Source organism: Camelus ferus, chromosome 21, assembly GCF_009834535.1.
Source record: "Camelus ferus isolate YT-003-E chromosome 21, BCGSAC_Cfer_1.0, whole genome shotgun sequence".
NCBI lineage: Eukaryota > Metazoa > Chordata > Mammalia > Artiodactyla > Camelidae > Camelus > Camelus ferus.
In genome coordinates this window covers 20,754,517-20,779,982 of record NC_045716.1, presented here as the reverse complement: position 1 = coordinate 20,779,982, position 25,466 = coordinate 20,754,517, and the positions used below count along the sequence as shown (strand labels likewise).

The window sequence follows — 25,466 nt, the reverse complement described above, 5'->3', positions numbered from 1 at the left end:
TCACTCACCATTCTCAGGGCAGGGCCGCAGTTCGTTGCTGTCCCGGGATTCAGAGGCTGGGGACTCCTTGGCTGGAGGGGACAGGGAGCTGTCTATCCCTCTAGCCGCCTCTGTGTGGAAACTACCCACAGGTGTGGTGCCACCAGACGACTCTCCCCCGAGGGACCTGAGCAGCTCTCTGTGGGCCAGCTCCATGTCCTGGAAGAGTTGCAGGGGGACATCTGTTCGTGAGGCCCCTGGGGAAGGGGCACACCTTCTTATCTCCCAAGCCTGGAGGGATGGGCCTGTGCTTGAGGATGGCTGGGTGGGCTGAGCGTAGGGCCCCAGGCCAGGATCTAGGGCTCCCGCAGAGACACACTGTGCAGCTCCCTCGTGGGGAGTGATGGGTCTCGGGGCGATGGAAGGCCTCCAGGGACCCAAAGCCTCATCTCCCTCACCTTGAGCCTGTTGAGCTTGAGGGTGAGTTGCTCGATGGTGCGGAAGATCATGCCCACGTCCCTGAGGGCCAGGCTGGGGGGAGAGCGGCCGGGACATCTGTGACCTCCACTGCCTCCCTGTAGCAGGGGCCGAGGCTCCGTGTGCCAGGCAGGGAGGCCGTCAGGCTGGGATGGGCTGGTGTGTGCCCCTGAGGGGTCGGTGCTTGAGTCTGGGGGTCCTGCTGGCATGCTGACGTAAAAGCAGTTCCCTGTTCCCAGCAAGACAAAGAGATTAGGAGGCCAACACAGGAGAAGTCTAAGCCATCTCCGCTCCCCCAGTGTTCCCCATGCCGCCTGACAGGGCCAGGGACGCTGTCCTGCAGACGAGCTCAGAACAGGCTGGCCTCACGCTGCCCATCAGCCTTCTAAAAGCCTTTCCCCTCCAGAGAGCCTTCTAGGCAGCAACTCTGCCCAGCCTGGCCCACACCAGGGGAAGATGCTCAGTGGTGGAAGTTAAGAGAGAAGGGGCAGGGTGGTTGGGTTTCCTCTGGGAATCAGGGGAGTGGCTCCCATTCCTTGAAGGAAGGGTAAAGGGGGGTGGGCTGGTGTTAGGCCCTTCTGAAGAGGAGTGGGCGGGGCCTCCTTCATTCTGCCTCATCTTAGGCTCTGCTGATGAGATTCAACACAGCCCCTGCCCCACATGCCAACTAGTTCATGATCCAAGAGATGCCTTGACTCATAAGAGTGGAGCCAGGGACAGCTGGAGGAAGGACGTGGAGGATCCCTGACAGGGCACTAAGCACAGCTAAATAGCCAGGAACCTGGGAGGGAGGCCATGTAAGCCCTTTGCCACAGTGACACTGAATGGTGGCTGGTGTGGGGGAAGTGGTGGCTCAGAACGTCGGGCTCAGGATGCTGGGCCCTGAGCACTGGGCCAGGCTTGCCCACTCCCTCTCCTGACCAAGCACAGGCTGCTTAACCCCACTGCTCTGAAGGGGGCTCGTGTGGCTCTCGACAAGGGGCTGGCACAGGGTCTGTGGCCCCGTCTTTAGGCCCACGTCCTACCCCTCACCCATTCCAGGCAGTTGAGGGAGTGTGTACGGGGGTGTGTGTCCAGGAGACCCAGGCAGGGGTCTACCGCCTGAGGCCCGGCTCTGCCCCCATGGGCCCGCATTCCGCCCTGGCCTGTCTCTGGCTCCAAGGAGACGTTCATTACCCGCAGCCTTTGCTCCGCCTTCCACTTCAGGTGGCTCAGGCTCTGACTGGCCACTCTCTGGTAGTGCAGGGACAACTTTGCTGCCTGCCACCTCGGCTGCACCGACACCACCACCAGGGAGAGCAGAGACCGAAAGAGAAGGAAAGGGAAGGGAGAGAGAGTAGGAAGGAGAGAGAGAAGGAAGGTTGGGGGTAGGGGAGTGGGGGTGGAGAAAGAAAAAGGGAAGAACAAAGTGAACACGAGATCACACATGATGACACCCCAGGGAGCTGCAGAGAACCATTCTGCCAATTCACCAATTCACCAGAGGAGACAGAAGGAAGGGCAGGTCCCAGAAACCCAGGAGAGAGCGCAGACCTTGGGCAGTTTGAAAGAAAAATGCTCCTGGAAAAGGAGGCAGAGCTGGGCACTTGGGGAGGAAAGGTGACCCCCTCCCACCCCTGGTAAGCCTTCCATCTTTTGGGCCGCACACCTCAGACAGCCTTCCCCCTCTTCAGCTTATTCTTCCCTCCCTGCCCTGAGCTCTGGCCAGACAAACCTGTCCCCATCCCAGCCAGTCTTGGCTTTTCTTGTCTTAGAGCCGTCCAGCTATTCCACAAGCTGGGGGCACTCCCTACCAGCCTACTCAGCTCTCCACATGTCTTCCCAGCCTTGCTCTGCAGCCCCTCCTCTTGGCTCCGCCTCTAGTCTCATGGCCATCCCATTCTGCACCCTCAAACCTTCATCACTGCTATCTGGGTGACTATTTGCCCTCATCTTTCTGGGAGTGAGGCTCCTAAGAAGAGCCATGTTTTTCCCTTAGTTCTGGAAAAGCAGTGAAGAATGCTAGCAGAAACTTCTGCTGACAGTTAATTTGAGCCAGGCAGTAGGTAATATTCTCATGTTGTAGAATGAAGTCCAGAGATAATTCAGAATTTTGTCTAAGGTCACATGGACATTAAGTGACGGAGCTAGGGCTCTGCACCTCAGCTGTCTTACCCCTGAGCCTTTGCATGATATCAACGTGGACTGTCTGTCCCCCAGGATCCGGTGCGAGCCTCTGAACACACGGTATCCAGAATAAAGGTGGGGAAGGAAGTAGCCCTTTGGAAGACTTGCCACTGCCCTAGCAAAACTGGATAATTGTCCCCCCATTGGACACCCCAACTTATTTTACCTTTTCTCACAACTTTGTAACTTCCTGTTGTCTCTGTGCTTGAAGCTTCTTCCTCTGGATTCCTGTCCAGCTCGGGAGACTCCCAGATTCCAGAATTTCTGGTCCTTGGGGGCAGGTGCTCCAGAGAACAGAGAGCCACATCCTCCTGCCCTGGCTGGCCCCGCTCTGGCCCTGAGAGCTGGGTGGAGTCCCCTTCACCTGCAGTCGGTGCTCGCCCTGGGGAGCCTGGGTCCCAGGGGTGAGAAGTGATGCTGACGACAGAAGGTGTAGGTGTCAGGTCGTCCTCGGGCTCCCCAGCGGCCTGCGGGTCGGTGGGCTGACCTGGCAGCAGGCTCCAAACAATCAGGTGCCGCAGGTTCTCCACTGGAGGGAAACAGGGCGATGGCTTCCGCCACACAGGACTGCACACCGTGCCCGGGGTGGGACGGGGCAGGGGTGGTAGAAGTGTCGCTGCTCCTCCCACCCCCCAACCTGGTGAGACTACCTCTTCAGTCACTGAGTGGAGCTGGAGGACTCTGGCCAACCAGCTGGGGATGGGGGTAGGATGGGGGGCAAATGGGACAGGAGTGACGAGTGTCTCTCTGCATCCACCTCTCCCAAGAACAACACGGAGACCTTTGCGCAGGGAGAGGGTGAAGATGTCTGGCCATGCTACTGAGGCACCGGGGGCTGATGGCAGGCTCCACGGGGCACTCACCATCTTCCAGGGCTGCATCCGCAAGTCCTTCCATGAACAGAGGTGCTGGGAGGGGCAGGAGGATGGGGTTCCTTGACCTGCTGCCCCTGTTCTCTCCGTCCAGGGAGGCAGAAGGGTGAGGCAGGGCACCCAGCTCCTCTTCCTCTGTGCTGCCCTCCTGCTCGGGATCCTTTAGTGGGACTGTGTGCTCCCCTTTGACCCTCTGCTGGGGCCCAGTGCCTGTTTTGGATGGAGGCTAGTGTAAGGCAGGGAAAGAGGGAAGGCATGTACAGGCTGATCCCAGGCCCAGCTTTGGGTTCCAGAGGCCGAGAACATTGGCTGATTTATTCCACGATGTTTACTGAGCACCTACCATGGCCAGGCACTGTCCAGGCTCCTGGCGAACATCAGTAAATAACACAAAGATCCCCGCCCTGTGGACCTTAAATTCTAGTGGACCGACACAGAGAAAAATAAAATAAATATGTAAGTTACCTAAATAAATTAGAAGGTGAGAAGTTCTACAGGAAAGAAGAAACTATAGAGCAGGGTATGGGATCAGGACTGCTGGCCTTAAACTGAGTGTCAAAGAAGGCCTGTCAGTGCAAAGCAACATCGGCACAGAGACTTGAAGGGGGTGTGGGAGTTTGGAGGAAGAGCATTCCAAGCAGAAGGAAACAGAAAAGGGACACAGCCAGAGAGCCTCTGCCCTGCCCCTCCGGGGAGATTTCTTTCTAAACCCAAGACCTTATGTGATTTCACATAAAAACTCAATGAGAATTCTGTTTGGGGCCCTCTCGCCCGGGCTGATCCCATCCCAGTGTTGCGTTTTCAGCCCTTGAGTTCCATGCCCCGACCCTGGTGGTGCCTGTGCTCCAGCCTCTCGGTGCAACTTGTTCTCCATAAGGAACCCTCGGCAGGAGGAAGCAGAGGCCCCTGGACTCTACCCGACGGCCCCTCTCTTCCTCCCCTGCTAAATACCCGGGTTGGGATCCCTGTTCAGGTGAGCTGGTCTGCACTCGCTTGAGTCTGTTCCCCTTGTTCTTCCAGGCTCTCTCTTCCTCACCCCGTTTCTTCTGTTCTTATCAAAACTTCACACCTCTGACCCTGATGGCTCTCTCCTAACACCCCTACATGCACACCTGACCACCTCCGTATCTGTGCTACCAAAAATGGCCTGGGTTGGGCTCCCACAAGGACAGTTTGGGGACTCACCTCCAGGCAGCACCTCAGGCTCTGGTCCACTGTGGAACACCTCTGAGTCATCCAGTCCTACCCTGGGGGAAGAAACAGCCAAGGGTGAGAGAGGATCGCCTGCTGGGAGTTAAGGCTCTCTGCCAGCTAGGCGGTGGCCACGTCATGAAATTCCACTCTGGCCTCCTGAGTTAGAAAGGGTCGTGATGGACGAGGGTCCAAGAAGGGAGGGGTTTAGACTTCAGCACCTGCTGTCTGGCTGGCAACCTGGAGAGGAGGCTGGGTGCCGGCCAAGCTTCTCCTGGTCCCAGTTCTATACTCCCCACCCCACTTCAGGCACAGCCTCCATTCCAGCTGGGTGGGGGATGGTGGGGGGCGAGCAGACAGGGACAGGAGGCAGAGGGGTGGGGGTACTTCCTCCAACTGCCTGCTAACATTTGTCAGCTGAGGCGGCCCATCCCCGGGGTGATGGGCTTAGAAGCAGCAAACAAGTGGCTTGGAGTGGGGATGGCGAGGGGGCCTGGAGGGTAAGCACCTGCTGGGTGTGGGGCTCTGGTGGGCTGGCTCCTGGGGGCCTGGGGGCGGAGGGTGGACGGGCGTGGGGGCAGCTACAGGGTGCCTGGTGGCATTCCGCACGGCCTCCTCTAGGAGCTCCATCCATCTGTTGCTCAGCAGGAACAGAGGACTGGTGGTGAGAAGAGGACCAAAGCACACAGCATCTCCCCCTGCCAACCCCACTGCTCCAGAGCTGTGAAGCCCCTCTCCACACCCTGCCCTGAAGGCCCTCCGCCCGGCGGAGCCCCACCTCCCCCACAGTCCTGCCTGGCTGCTCCCTCGGGTTATATGACTTGCAGCTCCCGATTACTGACACCAACCCTCTGTTACGCTCTGTGCTAAGCCTTCTATATCTGTTCTCTTGCTCAAAGTAACTCTCAAGTGGTAACAATATCCACATTTTATAGATGAAAACTCCGAGTCTGAGAAACTGTCAGTCTCCTGCCATGACGCCACATCACCTCTGGCTGGCCAATTTCAGGAATGTGGGTGGGTGGATGCCCTGGGTGGGGATGAGGGTCCTGGAGGCAAGCATCTTTGAAGAATGCAGGCATTTAAAACACTTGATGGGAGAAGGGAAGAGGGACCCAAGCGGAAGGGTGTGGGGCCAGATAAGTGGCTGGAAGATGGCTGGGATCCCCTTCTCGCTGTCGAGGCTGGTTTCTGGGGTCGGGGATGGCGACCCTGTAAGCTTCTCTATGCCTATCTTATCTCCTGCTGCCCTGCCAGTGCTCTGTCCCGTGACTGCTCTGGGGCCCCACCCTGGCCTCACTGTCCACGCCCTCATACACACCACCCTGGTCCCAAGGGGACGGCAATTACGTAGGACCCCTCAAGCAATTCTCACGTGTTCTTGTCTGATGATGTCAATGCCACCAGCTCATAGATCTGGGGTGGGCCCAGCTCAGAGGTACAGATGATGAAGAAGGCCCGCTTATCTGTGCAAAAGAGAAGGTACAACAGTCTGTGCTGTGGGTGGTGGAGGGGTGACTGCAGCCTGGGCCAGGGCGACAGAGCGTGGACTTGACACCCTGACCCTTAACACACAAGATGAAAGATGAAACACGAGACAGACTTGGATCTTCAGAACCACTCGGGACCCACTAACAAAAAGGACAGAGGCAATTCTGGGCCCCCTAATGTCATCTTCACAGGCACCCCTATTACCTCCCATTTTCCCAACAGTGAGGGCTGACAGGTGTATGGTGCTTAGGGTTTATAAAACTATGTCACCCGTCACCCCTTTCCATCTCCCCCCGAGGCTGGTATCACCTGCCACGTTACAGATGAAGAAAGCAAGCCCAGAGAGTTTGGTCATCTGGCTCTTGCTCCGAGCCCTTTATGTCCACCCTCCGCTTCTCCCTGAAGCGCTCTGAGCACTGCGCTGGGTTCTGGACTGTGGGTGCTTCCGTCTTCTGCAAGCGGGCTCTGCCCGTCACTCTTGCAGCAGGAAGGCTTGTCTGACTCTTCTCTGCCTGATCTCGTTCTTCCCAGTCCTGTTTACACATCCTCAGCCCACCCTAGGTGCCCACATCCCATCCTGCCTGCACCACGTTGTCTATCTTCCTCTTAGTCCCCATCCTACCTATCACCCTCCCCCACGATGGACCACATCCTCCTGCTTAGATGGGGCAGGGGAGGAGGGGAGGGACACAGGTGGGCTGGTAAGTTCTGTATGGCCCCAGATCGGCCCTGCCTCACCCAGAGCTCACTGGACACGAGTAACAGGGATCATGCCCTGGGGCCTGGTCCAGCTGGGACCGGCTCCTCAAGGGTACCTGTGGCCACAGAGCGGACAAGCACGGCATTGAGCTTGAGCACGGGGCTGAAGGTCTGCTTGCTGTCCGCGGCTCCCACAGCCGTCTTGCTGTGGCACTTCAGCAGCAGCTTCTCGTCCTGTTTCTGCAGCAGCACGAGGAGGTCCTCCAGCAGCAGCACGTGGAGGTCTGGAGGGGTGTTGTGCTTGTGAGGGGTGCCCCGTTGCCCACTCATACCTCATTGGCACACGTGGTACCAGAGGCTGTTGGATGCCCATCCCCGGGGTCTAGGAAGCCCTTGAAACTGATGACCTCTGACTCCTTTGTTTCTGGTACTCCTTCCCCATGCTGTGCTTAAGGAGCCCTGAACTCTCACGCCCAGTCATGTTTCAAGCTGCCTCCCTGGTGGCCACCTTACTGCCCCGTTTGAGCACCAGGTTCCAGGGTTTATGATCCAGAGAAGAAGAGCCCCAGGGCAATCCCCCAGGCTCCCTCTCAGCCCCAGCCCTCTGGCACTTACCCAAGGTCTTATCCTTGCTGATCCTCCAGGTCAGGGGCCCCTCATGGATCATCTTCCTGGTTGTAAGATCCAGGCTCTGTTAAGGGGATACCATCCATTTATTCAACAAGTATCTGAGAACCTACTCTGTGCCGGTCATTGTGCTAAGCTGCTGGGATCAGCAGTCAACAAAGAACAGTCCTTGTCCTCACACTCTTGTGGGGGACGCAGACAAGTAAAAAGACAACTATGAAGTCATGCGCCATGTGCTGTGCTGAGAGATAAACCAATGGCTCTGGATGGGGTCTCTCCACCTCCGTTGACCACTCTCTGCTTCACCAGCCCATCCGTGCAGCTTTATTTCCTCCCAAATGACCTTTGTCTTTATCTTGAGTCCTCACTCCCATCCCCCGCTCTCTCAAGCTAAGTTCTAACATTTAGCCTTTGTTGGCAGGGCTGTCCGCCCTTGTCTATCTGGGGATGGGGTGGCAGTAGTAACTGGGGCAGTATGTATTCCAGGGCCCCATCAGGCCACCCGATCACAGACAGGCCCGTGTCTCCTGCCCCCAACACTCGCTAGGTCCTGACCAGAGTTCTGCTCCTAAGGATGCCCACAAAGCACGTACGTGTGTGTGGGGCTGCTGGCGCTGCAGCCTCGGCCTCCTACCTTGAACTCCGCCGCCAGGGGGTTGCTGGCCCTCTCCAGGGAGGTGGTGTCCAGGCGTTTCTGGTAGCCCTCCAGACGGTGCCGGTTCTCTGTCTGCTTCACTGCTTCATTCACGTACTTGAGAATTTCCCGGCACTGATCCCGGGCCCGGCAGAGTTTCTCGTGCTCAGAGGAGCCACCTACCAATTGGGGTAGAGAAGTGGTTAGGGGCTCCAGCCTGAGACGTCTGTCAGAGCCCGATAATGCCTGGCTACTTACAGCCAGGGTGACTGGCCTGTGGCAAACCAGCAGATATGGGTGTAGATACGCCATCCTTGCCAAACTTGGACCTTACGTGTAAGGTTAGCTTATACTGAGGGTCCTTGAATTTCAGACCACTGCTTTGAAGACACTGATAGCTCCCAGGACTTCCTGCCTAGCCCACCGCCAGCTCTACAGGTGTGGGGGACAGGAACAGGGACTGTGGGTGATGGCAATGATGCTGCCTCCCTCTGGGGACACCTGGTCAAAACAGGTTGTGATTCTTCCACTTCTACACCCTGACTCCAACGTCCCAGATTTGAGGGTCGTGAAAGGTGCTCAGGATCCCAGGGTCAGGGACCACCTGGGGCGAGACCCCCTATTGAGCATGGCCCCCCTATGCCTCCAGAGTAGCCGTGCACAGCTCTATCTTTTGTGCACTGCACATCTATCTCTGTGCAGCAGCGGGGATGAACAGGGCTACAGTCCAAACATGGCCTCTGGTGTGGGACCATGATCACTGGAGAAGCCAAGGTGCCCCCGTGTGTCAACCTGTGTCCTCTCAGATGCGTTCCTCTCATCTGCACAAAAAAGCCCCACTCAGGTGAGGCAGCCCTTACCTCCTCCTGCTCCTGAGCACCTTATTTTTGCCAATGCGTATTTACAATTGTTATCTTCTTTGAGACTGATAACAACTCAAAGATGGAGACCCCGAAGACCAGAGAGATCAAGTGACTTGCTAAGGTCACAAAGCAGGGCAGTGCCAGAAGAAGGGTGTGCGCTGTGGGCTGCGGCCCCCCCGCCAGCTGTGTGCGAGCCCTACCCTCCGTGTGCTTGATGATGCTCTCCAGCAGCAGCGGGTACTTGGTGAGCCGCTGCATCTCGGAGATGATAAGGTCTCTAAGCTGCAGCCGCCGGCACTGAGGGTGGCTCTCGGCCTCCTAGATGGAAGGAGGCACAGAGGAAGATGTCAAGCTGGGGGAGGAGCTGGCTTATGGGCTCAGGACCCGGGGAGTGTGCAAATGCCAAATAGGTCCTATTCCCAGAGGGTCACTCAGCAATGGTGGTGGCAGCTTCTTGCTTACGTATTTAGGCAAAGGTTGGTGGGGGAAGGGAGACAACAGCCCAGGAAAGGGAAACGGTCAAACAAGCCACATAGAGCAGGTGTTATTCCCCCTTCATAGATAAGGAAACTGAGATCCATCTAAGCACATACAGGCACTAGCAGGTCAGCGGGTTTTTTGACGGCTAGTCGCATCTTGTCTTGAGAGTGGGTATGTGTCAGTGTTTCTGAAGAGGGGGCGTGAGGGAGGATGTGGATGGTGCAGGTAGTTGCTGGGTTACCCTCCTTGGTAGAGAGGAGGGGTCAAGGTGCCTGGAGCTGGGGGCCAGGAGGGGAGTTCGGGAGAGCCTGGGTGAACCGGTTAACTCTCCTCTCAGCTTTACCAAGCTGTGACCGATCTGGCTGCTCTTAGTGGCGCTGAGGGGAGGCTGAGGACACACCTGCATGAAGAGCTGGAACCGGCTCTCCTTGCGCTGCCTGGTCTTGATCAGCTCCAGGGCTATGGATTGGTAGGAGCAGAACTGCGCGGCCACCTGCTGGAGCTCCTCCCGGGCAGGGCCGTCGAACTGAGGGGCAGAACGGACAGCATATGGCTCAGGGCTCACACCGCTGCCCAGGCCAGCTCCCCGCCACCTCCTCCGCCGCCACATCCTATGGCCCTGGGCAGCCATACCCGAGCCAACATGAGGTCACTGATTTCTTTGATGATGGGGCCCTCCTCCCGGAGCCTCTTCATGGCTTCACACCAGGAATCTGGAGAAGGAGAAAAGACAGAAGTGCCTGGGGTTGAGCCATGCTGCCAGGCCCTTTGAGACAAGAGGAGGGATCTGACCACGGGGAAGGGTCTGAAAGTCATTTCACCCAGTGGGGAGCTGTAGTGCTGGCTTCAGGCTGAACAGCAGGTTCTCCCGCCAGAGAGGACTGGTGAGGGCTATCTGCTCGGGGCGCCTGGCATGTGGGCAAAACTGGATCAGAAACCTGAAGGCTGGCCGGGGACGGGGTCAGGAAGGGAGGATGGAAGGCAGGGTGGCTCCTCACTGTGGATCTCGATGAGCTCGGGCAGGTTGGGGAAGAGCCGAGCCAGCTCTTCCCGGGGCAGCAGGCCCTCCTTCTTCATTCGCTGGTAGAAGATCAGGTCCAGGACCCGGAGTGTGCGCAGATGGGAAGCCTCTGTCACAAACAGCTCTGAGCCGGGGTAGTGTCAAGGAGGGCAGAAAGACGTGGAGGAGATCGATCAGCAAGGATCTGGAATCACTACTGTGACCCCCAAACTACTGTACTTTTGGGGGAACTGAGTGCTGGTTTCAGATAGCGTGTCAACTTTTCTCTCCCCAGGAGCCAGAACTGAGGTGGCCCTTACAGGAGCTGCAACTCGGACTGGTCCCGCCCCCAGGGCCCCACCTTATTTTCTCTCTACCACCCTTTGCATCTGAGGTGCTCTCCACCCGTTCCTACACAAGGCAGAGTGCAAGCGGGGGAGGTGGAGCCGGTGCTCACCGTTAATGACCTCCTGCCGGTCAATCTCCCTCTGGCTTAGCCCAGCCACCACATCCTTGCCCACTGTATGCTGCCAGTTTTGGGCATCTGGCTCTGGCTCCAGGTCAGACAGCTGGCCCAGATCATCTTCCAGGAGGTGGGGCAGGAGGGCATCTGTGCAGAACCCCAAGTTGGGGGACTCAATGCTCCTGGGGGAAAACAGGCAGCTTGGCATCACTCAAAGGAAGAACTCAAACACGGTGTTTGTCTTTCCCTCTCCTGCCCAACCTGCTTGCCCCAGGCCCATGGGAAACCAGCGGGCCATGAAGGGGAGCTGCCCAACCAACCAGCCGCTGGAAGGTGGGGGGGTGCAGCTGAGCATGGCTGGGACACGGATACCTAACAGAGGCACCATCTCACCCATTACTCACCTGCGGCCCATTTTGGGGGTGAAGGGAGGGGTTGGGTTCTCAAGAGACCTGTGAAGAAAATGTCAACTCTCAGCAACCCTCTGCCCCAGCCTGGTCCCGAGACATCAGTGCGCTGAGCCCCTCGAGCCCCGCTCACCTGGTGGAGAGGCTGGAGGCAGAAGACGAGGCTGACTGGTGGAGGCGGGCAGCCTCGGCAGCAGCGTCCATGTCCACATCACTGCGGGAGCGGGGTACATTCTCCGCCTTCCGGGACCGCTTCATCTCCTCCCGGCCCTTCAGGCTCTCAGAGCGGCCCAGGCGGATTTCTGAGCGCGAACTGAGGGGAAAGGGCAGGAGACCTTGGGGTCTTACATCTGGCCAGCTTTTACCTGCAGCCCCATATCAAGGGTGCGTCAGTGCTGCAGGCTCTCCTCCCCAAACACCAAACCCAGAGGACCCAAACAGCCGGCGGCAGATGCTGCTCAGAGACAAGCCGCTTCTGCTGCTCTGCATTCCTCCCTCTCCCCAGCCCAGCTTGACGGACAGAGCCTCTCACCTTCCTCATGACTGGTCAGGAAGGGATCCTAACAGGAGGGTGAAATCTGGGACTAACAGAATCAGACTTGTGGGGGGTCCAGATACCAAAGACCCCGAGTGCCTGTCAGGAGAGCTGTGGACGCCAAACTCCAGCGACTACCGGGCCCCATTCTCCCTGACCCCGGGCTGTCTCGTGGCCAGTCCACCTTGCCCTCTGCTTTGGATCAGGTCAGCTCCAGTCCTAGACTCTGCCTGAGGTGGAGCTCTCCTTTTACAACATCTTCTAAGAGGGAAGCAGGGCGTTATGTCCACACATCATTTTAGCTTTCTCCCTGTCAGAAAATCCTATCTGCTGTTGGATTCCCAGCCCTCCAGCTGTGATGTGGATTTCTTCCATTCTTATCCTGACAGCATCCTTCCTAGGCTTCCAGTCCCCTCTTGGGAGAAGGGCAGCTTGGGAGGGTGCTTACAGGGGCCTGTTTACCGATGGGCAGGAACCTGCTCCCTGGCCTGTCATGCTTGGCCACTGAGTGTCTGTGGGGCTTGATGAGGTGCTGACGACTCGGAGTCGCTCTTTTTTGAGTCCTGCAGTGCATCAGCACTCTGACAGCTGGCGTCTCTGACCCCTAGCTGCCCCAGGATGGTGGCTCCCCCCCGTGGCCCTGCTGGGCTGGATCTTTGCTGACATTATTACTAATCTGCATCCTGCTCTGCCTCTAGGACCACAGAAGGCCTGGAGAGTCTGGAGGGCTCTTAATAGCACAGCAGGTTGCTGCAGCGAAGGAGCCAAATGGCTTGGTCTCCATTCATCAAGTCTCTCTGAACTGCGGGAGGATCTAAATGCAGCTCCCCCTGGGTCCTGAGGGTTTGTCTTCAGGGTCAGAAACTACACTGCCAGCTAATGACCTACTGAACTCACCCCCTAGAGTCTGCTCGCACATTTCCAACACACGCTAACTCAAAACACCTTCCCAGTGCCCATGGCACATCACAGAGCAACAAACCTCGTGCAATGAGGCTACTAGGGCCGCAGGGCTAAGCACCTTCTCTCAAGGACCCAGAAGTGAGTAACACTCTCACCAAGGAAGGAGGCTTAGAACCCACCTCTGACCAAAAATGCCTAGAGTACTGCCATCTAGATTCGGGGGCCTGTTACCCTTGGTTAATTTCTCCCACAACCTCTGACCCTCCCTGCCGCTGACGCCATTTCTCCTAACACTGTCGGCGAGCTTATAATCATCAAATCCAAATGCTTCTGCTGAGAGTAGACTTAGGATCCTAATGAATGTCTTAGGGCAAATTTACTGAACAACTTCAAGAATACAAGTTTGCAAATGGTGTCAAATATTTTCTCCAAATGTTGATATCTTATAATTGTATGTTTGCACATCTGTAGGATCATGTCTACCCCAGCAATCATATCATCTGTATATTTAATTTACCCAGTAATATTAGAACTTAACCTCCCACCCCCACACAAATCTAACCTTTATCTTCCCTAAACCTTTGTTAATTCTCACTATGGCAAAATCTTTTAATATGTATTAAGCCTACAAAGGCTTAGTATAAACAGAAAGGAATAACCGTGCATACAGACAGGACTGTTTGACTTCTAGTTTGGTAACTAGTTATTTCAGGGGTGAAATGCTTTGCCTGTCCGGGCTGCTACACACTGACTTGTGTCTGCCTTTAGTCCAGCTCAGCAGCAATCAGACGCGAGTGCACACAAGAACTACTTTTGTATACATAAGGCCACATTTACTGTACCAGGTGGGACTTAAGGAATTTGCAAGGATGTTTCTGACTACAGGCAGTTTTCACTTTAAGTGCTGGCTGTAGAATTTTAGACAGGACTTGATGGCTGTCATGCCACAATCAAGAACAAGTCCAAGAGTATGTTTCAATGTCAAAGAAGGGTTCCTCTTAGAACCTGGCCAGAGATGGAGAACATGAGAGATGCCACAGCCTCAATTCCCCTTTTCCTTCTTGAAAGGAGAAGAGCAGCGTGTTTTGAATCAATGGCCTTTGTATCTCTTTGCCAGGATGGACATCAGATGCCCAGGTTATATTGTCTGCCTCTGAAGCACCCAGCAGAATCTCATCTCTAGCTCGCTTCTTCATGGGCACCGAAGACCGGCTTTAGCCTGACTTCCTTACTTCCCAGGATTTCCCTTTGGCCCTCTGTAGTCTTCTCTAGCCTTGTCCTTCAGGGTTTTCCGACTAGCTGCTTTATAACATAGTCTAGCTCATTCTTGGGGTGGGGACGTTGGAATAACCAGGGAGTGAATCCAAAGGAAAGCTTAAAGGCATATGGTTCTTAGACTGGAAGGTCAGGGGCCCTGCTCGCTCCTTGGCTGGCCTGATCACCTACATATAGTATGTCTTCTTCTGAAGATACCTGGGTGGGAAGGTTGAGGGAGCCTTATAGTCTGGGGGTGGGGGTGGGGGTAAAGTAGCTGGCATCAAACCCTAGCTCCAAAGCTCCAAGCCCACGCTTCCCTCCATGGGCAGCTGGCAGGCCCCGTCCAGCCACTGCTACCTGTCACTCTCCAGCAGGTCCTCGGGAAAGCTCCCTGTGGAGAGTCGCTGCGTCCCAGGCTCTGGGGCGTCGTACTGCTGATTGTTCTCAAAGTGCTGAATGATGTTCCTCACGTTGCCTGGTTTGACTGGAAGCAGAAAGATAATGAGAGACACTCTGCTTCCTGTTCGGGGACGACTTCTTAGGGCCCTCGCTCCCCTCTAGCCCAGAAGACAGCGATGAGCAAGCATGGATGAGAACAGCGTGGGGCTGAGGGTTGGGAGACAGGGTCGAGCCCTGGCTCCCCTACTACACAGCAGGGCACGGGCAGTCCCCCCACCTTTCTGGGTCTACTCTTCCCTCAGATGCAAAATGAGAGGGTTTGGGAGTACATTTGCTGTGGATATCTCTTCTGGCTCTCACATTCTTTATTACAATGACTCTCATGCTTGAAAATCCTGACCAGGTTTTCCCCAAGAGCCATATATACATAAAAAAAATAGCCAGGAAAACCAAAAACACAACTACCTGGAATTTGGTCATGTTGCCAAATTAGACCAAGTATTTTTCAAATTTGTACTACTTTTGGAGTTCACTATTTCTGTTTTTAACTTGACTCTCCTTCCTGTTCTTTCTACCCCCACCCCTGCCTCTATCATCAAAGAATCACCCTTCATTACCAGTGAGGGGGGTCTTAGAAGAAACAGAGGAGAGATGTCACTCTCTGACATTCAAATTGGAGACGCTTTTCAAAGCTAAGACAAAAGAGAGCTGTTCTTGTTCAAAGAAACAGAAAGGGCAGGTTAGAGAGTAAAAAGTCACAGGTGATGATGCCATGTTGAGACCCTGGAGAAGAAGGCTCAGGCCCAGGGGCTCAGTGGCTCCCATCTTCAAAGTCGATTAGCTCAGCTCCAGGTCCAGGATATCAGCACAGGAGCTGGGCTAGAGATGCTGCTCTGCCTGGGCCAACAGGGAGGGTAAGAGGGACGGGGAAGGAAGGCAAAATACCCCTGGGCACCAGGCCCTGGTCCTAACCACACTAACCAGAGATTCTAATATTAACAAACACAAACTTACAAATCTCTCTGTCTCTAAACGGGAGATTCATGAGAAAATCTCCAAGCCAGAGGAAACAGAGAAACATTTAGTTGGTTTCTTCAAGGCTCACATCCTTTAGACAGGTAATGTTTTTCTAAAACTGCAAATCAGGTGGCTGTGTGTATGTGTTAGAAGTAGAGGTTGTTACCATCACTCCCATTTTGGAGATCAGGGTCAGATCTACCTGTCCCAGACTGAATGTGCATCTGGGCCTTGAGGCAACTGCAGGAGCCAGGGTCAGCTGTGCAGCCATGGCCCTGTGCATCCCTGGCTGGGTGATGATGCGGGAGTCTGGGAACACCCCAGGCGGAGCCTACTGTTCCCTCTGACATGGGCCACCTGGAAAATGCCCAGTTGTTCCTGGGACATAGTTACACCCTAGCTGTGACAAGAAGCAGGTGTGGCCCTGAGATTTGGTATAACTGAATAACCCAGAGGAACAGGGGGAAAAAACAGGTAGAAAGAAACACATTTTGAAAAAGAATAAAGTTTTCACCAGTAGCCTTTGCTCTCCTTGAGGCTCCAATGAAACTAAATAAATAAAAGTGAATTATACACTGTTACTAACAATCAAACACTTTCACTAAGAAACAGGGGCAATAGCTGATGATCCTAAACGGCAAAGCTCTCAATACTGAGGCTTTCTAGCTTTGGTGGGTGTTTGGTCTTCAGATATAGATACAGATTTGCCTGATGTCCTGGGAACTTGAGAACATCAAATCAAGTCGTGAAATTACAATAGAAAGATCCACCTCAAAGAGGCGGTGACTACCCAGCACCCTTATCCTGCTCTTGGGATTGGCAGTTCCACCCTGGGTGTTCCTGTCCACTCTCGGGCTGACACAAGGCCAGCAGCCTGGGCAGGGCTGCTGCTTGCCTCACGCCTGCCTCGGGCAGGGCGGACAGGCGGAAGTATGTGTTAAGAACTAAGGGCCTGGATTTCAAGGCCATTCTTTTATTTTTTCCGTTGTTTTATATAGATTTCCCTCCAATAATTCTTTATTTTTATTGTTTAAAATATCGTAACAAGCCTAGGAATTTAACTTGAAAAAAAATTTTGAAGATTATTTTAAATTGTTACTTTATGTAAAATGAATTACAGCAACAGATTAATTTCCTGATCGCATCTCACTGCTATCTCTCCCCTGGGTTTATGATAGAACCTAGAAAATATTAATCACTTAATTGTATGCCTGGGGACCTCACTGATGGGAAATGAACCTGCTCAGTTCTAGGTTCTGACTTTCTTTGGGGTAGTGTGTATTAGATGTATTTACTTTTATTCATGGATTCTAGAAGATATTAGGTCCTCTAATGTACATACGTTAGGGTTGTTCTTTTCAACTGAAGCAGTGACTGTGCTGGCAAAGTTAAGAGTCAAAAGAGATGGGAGGTACTGTAGTGAAGGGCTCAAGCAAAGAAGATGAGAGAAATTAAAATACCCCAAAGAAAAATTGTTAGAGACACATTATTTACCAAAGAAACCCCCAAGTAACCTTCAAAAATGGGGATTTTTGTCATTATTTCCATTGAAAACAAAAACCTGAGGAACCTGGGCAGGACATTTCAACATGCGAAGGTTTCCCTCATTTACAGAGAGCCTTGGGCTTTGGGAGCCTCACCCACGGAGAGGTGACAGAAGGGAAGAGAAAGGCCTTCGGCTGTGGAACAGTCTCAGAGGGCCTAGAAGGCTGGCCTCTGCCGGCACCCAGCGTGAGGGTGGGAGACCCTGGGCAGGGGTGTGTGTCACACAGAGCTTTAGCAGCATGGAGGAACATGTAAGAGGAATGGAGTGAGGAAAGGGAAGGAGCCAGGACAGGAGGAGGTGAAGAAGGAGAGGGAAGAAGGGCAGACAGGACTTGGGAAATGGAAACTCAATGCTAATGCAAAGAAAAACCCAAAGAAAATGGTCCTTTTACCTTCCACAGGGGACAAGGGAATATGAAATGCTAAAAGAAAACAAACAAAAACAAAAGTAAACCATGAAAAGTCAAATCAATGTTTCAAGAGTCAAAATAAAAATTACATCAAGCTGGAAAATGAAAGGTAGTGGTAAAAATCAGGGCTGATCTAGCTGAGTCCCCTCCTGCCCCCCGTCCCCCAAGGCAGCAATCTCAGGAAAGGCAGCAGGCCCACTCCAAGGCCCTTCCCAGATTCCCAAGACTAATCCTGGGGTCTTGAGGTAACAACTGGGAGGGCCAGCAGCAACTTCCAAACAGATGAAACACAGCTGGGAAGAGATTGGTGGCAGGATCAAGGCAGGTGTGGGTTACTGATGGCATGAGGGGAGCCTCTGGGTCATAAACCTGCCCCCTTTCCATCTAGTTCTGCTTAACAGTAACTCAAACCCTCCATCAAGGGCCCATAATTGCTCCCAACACACAGGCCCTCAGATATACAAATACCAAGGATTGGGGTGAAGGGGGCATTGGCTGTCAACAGGGCAATCGTACCAAGGCGGAAATACTCCTCTGCAAGGCTGTTTAGTATCTATGACTGGCTCTGAGTTCCTAGACCCAGGGACTGGCACAGCCTCCTTGGCTCTGAAGAATTTATCTGTACCACCTGAGCTGGCACTGAGTGTGGCAAGGGGAGATGCTTTAGCACTGAGAGGAAGCTGCAGTCTCAGAGTTTGGGCCTGTGGCTCCCAAAAGCACAGGAAGACCCTCCGCCAACATACTGGCCTGTGAAGGGGCCGAACCCCTGCCCAAGGTGGTTGTTCCTGAAATACTCACTGCTCTGGGAGGAGCTTTTGGGCTTCCCGATGTACTTGAGGATGGGGTTTCGCTTCTTGTCCTCCAAGGCATCCTTTTCTTTCTTGGAATTACTGCTCTGCTGAAACAAGAGACACTAGGGTTTGAGGAAGGTCCCAGTACCCAGCCTGGGTCACTAATCACCCTGCGACTGACCCTAAGACTGTCCCTAAACAAGTAACTGGAAAGCACACTCATGCTTGTCCCCTAAACTGGCACATTTGCTTCTGGCCTGAGACTGGAGGAAAGGACAGCTGCTCTAGTCTGGGGATTCTCAATGACTCCACGTCCAAAGGCAGCAGCACAAGCAGATAACTGCACCAAAGGATGACTTTGCAGGGAAGCTCTGTCACCTTTTTGGTCTTTGGGAAGAAGGGAAGCCACTTGTCCTTGTCAGGAGCAGACTGGGCCTTCTCGGTCGTGTTGGAAGGTCGTGGCTCTCGAAGACGGATCCCCGCATGGCTCATGTAGGTATTGAGGGCGAAGTCCATGGGGGCGCTGTAAGGGAGGAACCCAGGGCAGTGAATCAGAAAGCGCGAGTTACGTCCCTGCCAGCCGGAGGAAGGGCCAGAACTCTGCTCCACCGGGTCTCCTCACCGCCACCCAGTGGGGTGGGGAAGGGCCAGGGCATTCAGGGAGGCCAGGAATACTCAAATGGGACAGCAGGCAGAAGCCGGCGAAAGCCTTGGCTGGCACGACTCCCCGGAAAAACCATATTCTTTTCCTACAGAGAGCTCTTCCTAACCAGGGGACAGTGGTCACTGGAAGGACATGTCAGTTCCCCAAAACAAGCAGACAAGCCACGGGCAGGCCTGGAGGACCGCTGAGGCCCACAGATAATACATGGGGGGTGGGGTGGCAAAGGGATGGGGAGAAATGTCAACTGGTCCGTCCCTGTAAGTACAGGTAAGCTGCGTTTGCCACCTCCCAGCCCCAGTACAGGGAGGAAAAGAGGAGAGGATCTCTCAGGTACCTTCCAACTGCCACAGATGAAACTGTCCAGAGCTCTGTGTTTAAAAATGTATTTGGCTCTTAATTCAGCAGACAGATTACCCACTTTGTGGATTCAATGAAGCAAATGCTTTGGCCCTGGCTTTCCTCTCCTCTGAAACAGACTTCTAACCCCATCTTCTCTCCCTTATTAAGTGTGTGTATGCTCAAAGAATGCATACTCATCTGAACACTGGCTGCTGAGAAACAGAGATGCATATAGGCTGCAAAAAAAAAAAGAAGAATGTGCCAAGAGAGGAAACATGTAGGACCCCAGCTCCCTCTGTAGGTGCTGCTAACACAGGCTGATTCTGTCACTGCTACTTCTCTAGGTGGCTTAAGAGAAAGAAGCAGGGAGGCAGACACAGGGCTAATGTGGGTGGAGAGGAGCTCAGGAACGGGAATGCTGGGAATGCTGGTGGCTTGGTGTCTTCTCACTGAGGAGACCCATGTCCCAGGCAGTGGTCCTCAAGCATCAGGGCCTGGACCTCACGACCCCCTTTCTTTATGGTTACATAGACACTTGGGAACTAAACTTGGACAGACCATGATCCTATGACACTGGGGACTCCCCTGTGGTGGGCAGAGATGCAAAGCCCAGTAGCTCAACCCCATTCTTGCCCACCTTGAAACCACACCACAGACTCACTCACCTCCTGTCTTCCTCGTATTTGGACCTGGAACAAAAAGAAAGAACAGATGACTCAGATTGCAAAGGCAGAGGCTTGTCTGCCGTGTGGAGACTGGGAGGAGGGTAAGTTCTCTCTCAGAAAAAGGGGGGTGGCGGGGAGGGAGGAGGGAAGAGGATGATAAAAGGTCAGACTCAGACTCTTGGTCTCAGCTCTGGAGCCAGCTTGGGGCTCAGGAGGTGAGGGCTCTCACTTCCTTGAGGGAGTCAGTTCACACAGAGAGATGACAAGGATGAGGACGATGAAGATGATGTCCTTCTAGCTAAAAGCAAGTGGAATGTGGCAAACAGAGCTTCTTGCTTGGTATCTGTTTCAGCTTCTGAAGTTATTATGGAGGACAAGGTTCCTCCTTGTGTTCACCTAGAACTAAATTAGAAGGGCTGGGCTGGGCTGACACTGAGGCAAAAGGAAAAGTGAGAGAGCAGAGATCACTCCTTGAGACCTGATTCAGAGGAACCTATTTAAAAGAAAAGAGGTAAATGGGAGCAGCGATTCATATTTGCATGTTCACTATGGGCCAAGCAGCATTCCAAGCTATTTACATGTATAATATTTACACTTAGAATAATCCATGAGTACGTACTATACCTCCATTTAACGAGGCTGAAGCTTCATTCCTTTACATAGAAGCCATTATAAGCAGTGTCTATGCTGTCAATAATAATCCTGTATAGCACTGTGGTGCCTATGATCTCAGAATAGGCTCGGTCAGGTTTTGCCTCCATCCCTGGAGTGGTTGGGGTGATTACAGCCATCTGACCACTAGGGAAACTAAGGCCCAGAAAGATTTAGGGCTTGGCTGAGTGGGAGGGTTGTTTTCAAAGACCGTGCCCTCCCTGCGTGACCTCATCTAGTCTCAGTCCCAAATTGGAACTCTTATCAAATGCCAGATTCATATATGCAGCTGCCTACTCGAATCTCCAGTTTGACGTCTACAGAAGATCTTAGATTCTGACACGACTGAAACTGAGCCCCTTATTTTCTACCACAAACTGCTCCACACACAGTTGTTCCTAACTCGACTGATGGCACTTTTGTCCTTTTAGTCATTCAGGTAAAAACTATGGAGTCGTCTTTCATTTTTCTTTCTCTCACATTGTATACATCAATTTTTAGAAAATCCCCTTGTTGGCTTTATTGTCAAAAAATACCTAGAGGTGGCCTCTTTCCACAACCTCCATGGCCACTGCTCTGGTCCGAGCCCCTGCTGCATGGATTCCTGCAACTGACCTCCCTGTCTGGAACCCTCTCTTGCTCTCCCACCAGCTTCCACCACACGAGTCTGTCAAGGCTCCAATGCCTCCTCATGCGCTGAGAGAAAAAACAACAGTCAGTCACGGGCTCTGTGAGGCTGGTCCTCCTGCTCTCTGCCGTCACCCTGCTCTGGCCCCGCTGGTCTCCCACTGCTTCTCAAAGCACATTCTTACTTTGCCCTGGCTGTTCCCTCTGCCTGGGGTGCTCTTCCCCCAAGATGTTCCCAAGGATGACCACTACCCCCCTCTTTCTCAGCTGTCCAAATGTGACTTTCTCAATGAGACTCTATTTATTTAAAATTGCAACCCACTGGCTCACGTGCTCCTGACCCTCCTCGGCCTGCTCTATTTCCCTCCCTGCCAGCACTTAGTATTTTCCAAGGAATGATAAAATTCACTCATTTATTATATACTGCTTTCTCTTCCCAAGATAACATAAGCTCCATAAGCATCGGTGTTTGTTCACTAATGTACCCAAGGAGCCTAGTACAGTGCTCAGCACCAGAGGGGACACCATAAATATGTGCTGGATTGAAAAACCAGCATTAGTGGAGACTATAGAGAGTGTCGAGCCCAACTTTTGTTATTGTAGATGAGACCAAGGCAGATGAAATGGCTTGTTCAAGGTCACACAACTACTGTTTGGAGAAGCAATGCTGGGGTGAAAATCTACCTCTACATCTGGAAGGGTTCCCACAAAACACAGAGTCATCCCAGGTGCCTGGGAAAATTTAGAAAAACAGGACTGGAAAAAGGCAATGCCAGCAGTTGTGCCAGAAGCTTCTCAAGAAGTTCAGTTAGGTTAGTCCTCTGATGTGATTAGTTAAAAATGGTTCAGTTTTCACCAGTCCATTCTATTTGTCTCCTGAAGGAATGGCATCCACTGGTGACACACAGCATGGCTCTCACCGTCAGCATCAGATACGATCTTAGCGGCGGGAAGGGAGAACGGTCAGGAAGAGGCTAGGCAGGGGAGGCAGAAAGCTCACAGCGTTGCTAGAGCCAGTGGTTTGTCATAACAATCAAATTACTGTCAGGAGCCCCGGGCTCTGCAACTCCCTTGAAATTCTTGCAGCCCCAGCCTGAGAAATGCAGCAGGAGGGCCAGACTCTCCCCATCTTTCGAGGAGGAAAACCAGGCAAGAAGTGGAAGAGGGGGAAAGGCTGGGAAACAGACCCACAAACTATGTCAATCTGTTCAGCATGTTCAGGGGGTGGGAGTGGGACTGGAGACTTACAGGATATCTCCTAGGGCAGCCAGCTGCTTCTCGGCCACTTGGCGCTCACGGAGAGGGTCCCCATCCAGGTCCAGCAGGTCATTCTCACCATACAGGCTGCCCAGCCCCAGGGTGCGCTTTGTTCTGAGCCAGAGAGACACAGAGAAAGAAACAAATGTACATCAATGCTTGACAGAGTGAGGCACACGTACGTACACACATAACGTAGACATACACACCATGGGGGAAAGACAAAGGGCGAGGAGGCAGAGGGGAGACAGCAGGAGGGTGGGGCTCTGGGCAACCTGTAGTCGTGGATCTGCTCCTGGATCTCCGGCATGGCCGCCTCCTGAGCCTCACAGAGAACAGCGCGGATGTCCTCACTGCTCCGCAGGCGCAGGTCTGTGGTGGGAGCCGAGGGAAGACAGAAAGGGGAGGGATGTCGGGGAGGCGGAGGTTACAACTGCTGAGCATCTCAAAGCCTCCTAGCTCCCTGTGGCCACGGGAGGGGCGGCTGGCTCCCTGCCCTCCTGTCAGCCAAAGGAAGTGGAGGAGGCCTGGATCTACCAGGTCATTCCTGAATTCAGGACTGGAATCCTGATGTCCAAGTCCAAACCAAGGACAAAAACATTTTCGGGACGTTCTATGCTCCATTAAGTGGGGAAAGAGTAAGGCCCCTCTCTGGATGTGTCCAGATGCTGCCCTCGGACATCAAATGCAAACTAAGAGGCTCATCCCCCTCCATCGCCCCAGGCCCAGCTCACAAGGCTGAAAAAGGCAAGCACTCCCCATCAGAAACTGCAAGATGTCTCTCCTGTCCCTGCGTCTAGCTTCACTCAGCGGAGGCCAAGTCCCTGGTTGCCCCTCACTCTGCTTTGGAGCAAGCCCTGTGCCCTTCAGCTTTCCTCCCTGTCATCCAGGCCTGTGAAGCACCTCTTTTCGAAGGCAGCTTTGAACGTCTAACCTCTAGGAAGTTCCTGTGACCAGCCTCCCAGACTGACATCCTCTTGACCGCCACCCTCAGCTCTTCTTTCTACTTTCATGACTTGAGAATGAGAAGGGAGCAGAGCAGTCACCGGGCTCACTGGGTCCCCACTGTGTATTAGGTAAGGAGCTTACACAAACAAAAGCAGAAGAACAAAAACACTCCAGAGATTCTGACTCTGCAGATGGGGTGGAGTGAGGCCCTGGTTTCTGAATTTTTAAAGCAGCAGTCTCCAAGGGATCCTGCTGGTCACCAGACTTAGGAATCCCATCTTCTCTTTGTACAGATGAGCCAACCAAGGCCCAGAGAGGTCATACAGAATATCGGTAGAAATGAGCCCCTGCCTCCGAAGTCGTGTCTCCCGTGACAAGGGAGAGGCAGAGTCTGTCCCGCCTGGGCTTGTCCATAAGCTACAGTGAGGGGTCCTGGAGGAACTGTCCCTATTTCCCCCGATCAGAGGACGGCTGCCCAAGGCAGGGACTATGTTCTCTGTTCCCTAGAGCCTCCTGAGGGCCCCACGCAAGATGAGCACCAAGAGGAGACTAACTGACCAAGGAGCCAACTTACCAATTTCGGCCTGTAGCATCTCCGGGACCTTTACTCTCAGAGGCTGAAAAACAGAAGAGCAGGGCAGAAGTGGTGAGGACGTGGGAGGTACTGTGCAGAGGCGAGGAGGGCTCTGGAACACCGCCTTTCCCCTTTCCCCTGCAACTACCCCAGCCTCCACTCACTGCTCTCCGACTGAATCTAGGTTGGGGATTTTGAGAATGGAATCTGAGGCTACAAGGCAAGCTGGGACTGTATTCGGAGGCTGGTACATGCAGTTTTCCCCACTCTTATTTCAAGGACATCAGGGTGCGTGGAATGGAAAGGTTCCAAAAAGTGAACCGGTGCCAATTCGGCAGCAAGGGAGAAATCCTTGTGAGGCGATTTGATGGGCTTCCCCTCGCCTCGACTCCCATGGGAAAGCTGGCCTTACGTCACCAAGTCCTCCAGTGAGCGCCGTGCCTGGCTTTGGCTTTACGAGTACCTGACAGCTGGATCCTGGGCTGGTTCCACAACCACCGACAGGGAACAACTGGTGGCTCCAGCCTCCTTACTTAAGACCCACTGAAGGGGGCAAAAATGAAAATCCTGAGGAAAACCAATTTCTTTCCCAATCTCATTAGTCCTCGCAGCTGATTGCCAGATGAGTAAAGTCATTTTGGAATTAGTTTAGTTGATTAGATTGGAGTCTGAGATGGGAACTGCCCTCTGCAGGCCAAGGTGCTGTTGCCACCGGATCCCGGACACATCCTTGGGAACCACGTCCAGATGCAGTGTGCTAACCGGCCCCAGGTTCTCTAGGGTGCCCTCCCTCTGAATGCTGCCTTTGGACAGTGACAGCAAGTCATGCTGAGCTTCAGAAATCTGGGCTCACATCATGGCCCACGGATTTCTATCGTCTGATGCCTCTGGGCCTCCATTTCTTTGTCCCAGGGATGGGCAAAGCAAGGAGGGCTGAAGGGAACCAGGACACTGATCCAGGGGAGAGTGGTTAGGATTTGGTGCCAAGTTCTTTCTCCAGACACATCAGAGAGAGGCAACGTGCAGTCTACCCTGCTACATGTGGAACAAAGGAGCTATAAGAGAGGATGTCAATCTTGAGAGAGCGCAGCTAAGTACAGAATCCAGGAATCCTCTGTAAGAACTTGTCTCCATCTGGCCTGAATGTCTTGCTTAGTTCTCCCTCTGCCTCTGAGTGGTCCAAACAATATAATAAAATTGTAATCCAATTTCTGATTGCCTTACCGCATTTTTCTCTAGGAAGATATTCCAGATGTCTTTTCCCAAGCTTCGGGAATCCTTGGGGTTTGTCTGCTGATAGACTTCTGCACACAAGTAAAAAAGCTAGGAGAGAGAAAATGGGTTAGAGCGGAGATTCTCAACCCGGAGAGGCTTGTGCCCTCCGGGGGACAACCAGCAATGTCTGGAGATGTTTTTTATTGTTACATCTGCAGAGGTGCTACTGGCATCTAGTGGGTGGAGTCCAGTGATGCAGCTAAAGACCCTGTGATGCACCTGACAGCCCCCACAATGAAGAATTCTACGGCTCAAAGCGT

The 25,466-nt window shown here is 53.5% G+C and overlaps 1 protein-coding gene across 1 annotated transcript in view; it reads right to left on the bottom strand.

Moving 5' to 3' along the window:
* Positions 1-25,466, bottom strand: part of ARHGEF11 (Rho guanine nucleotide exchange factor 11) — a 95,910-nt gene that overhangs the window by 1,757 nt on the left and 68,687 nt on the right. The window contains 27 exon segments of the mRNA XM_032463980.1: positions 9-198; positions 438-685; positions 1,633-1,728; positions 2,789-3,151; positions 3,486-3,704; positions 4,680-4,741; positions 5,194-5,319; positions 6,061-6,151; positions 6,992-7,159; positions 7,491-7,566; positions 8,137-8,315; positions 9,200-9,317; positions 9,880-10,005; positions 10,113-10,192; positions 10,478-10,624; positions 10,937-11,124; positions 11,347-11,394; positions 11,483-11,662; positions 14,402-14,528; positions 17,398-17,427; positions 18,214-18,313; positions 18,585-18,729; positions 19,875-19,898; positions 22,401-22,523; positions 22,685-22,781; positions 23,932-23,974; positions 25,156-25,254. Coding sequence (XP_032319871.1) covers positions 9-198; positions 438-685; positions 1,633-1,728; positions 2,789-3,151; positions 3,486-3,704; positions 4,680-4,741; positions 5,194-5,319; positions 6,061-6,151; positions 6,992-7,159; positions 7,491-7,566; positions 8,137-8,315; positions 9,200-9,317; positions 9,880-10,005; positions 10,113-10,192; positions 10,478-10,624; positions 10,937-11,124; positions 11,347-11,394; positions 11,483-11,662; positions 14,402-14,528; positions 17,398-17,427; positions 18,214-18,313; positions 18,585-18,729; positions 19,875-19,898; positions 22,401-22,523; positions 22,685-22,781; positions 23,932-23,974; positions 25,156-25,254 — 3,493 coding nt within the window.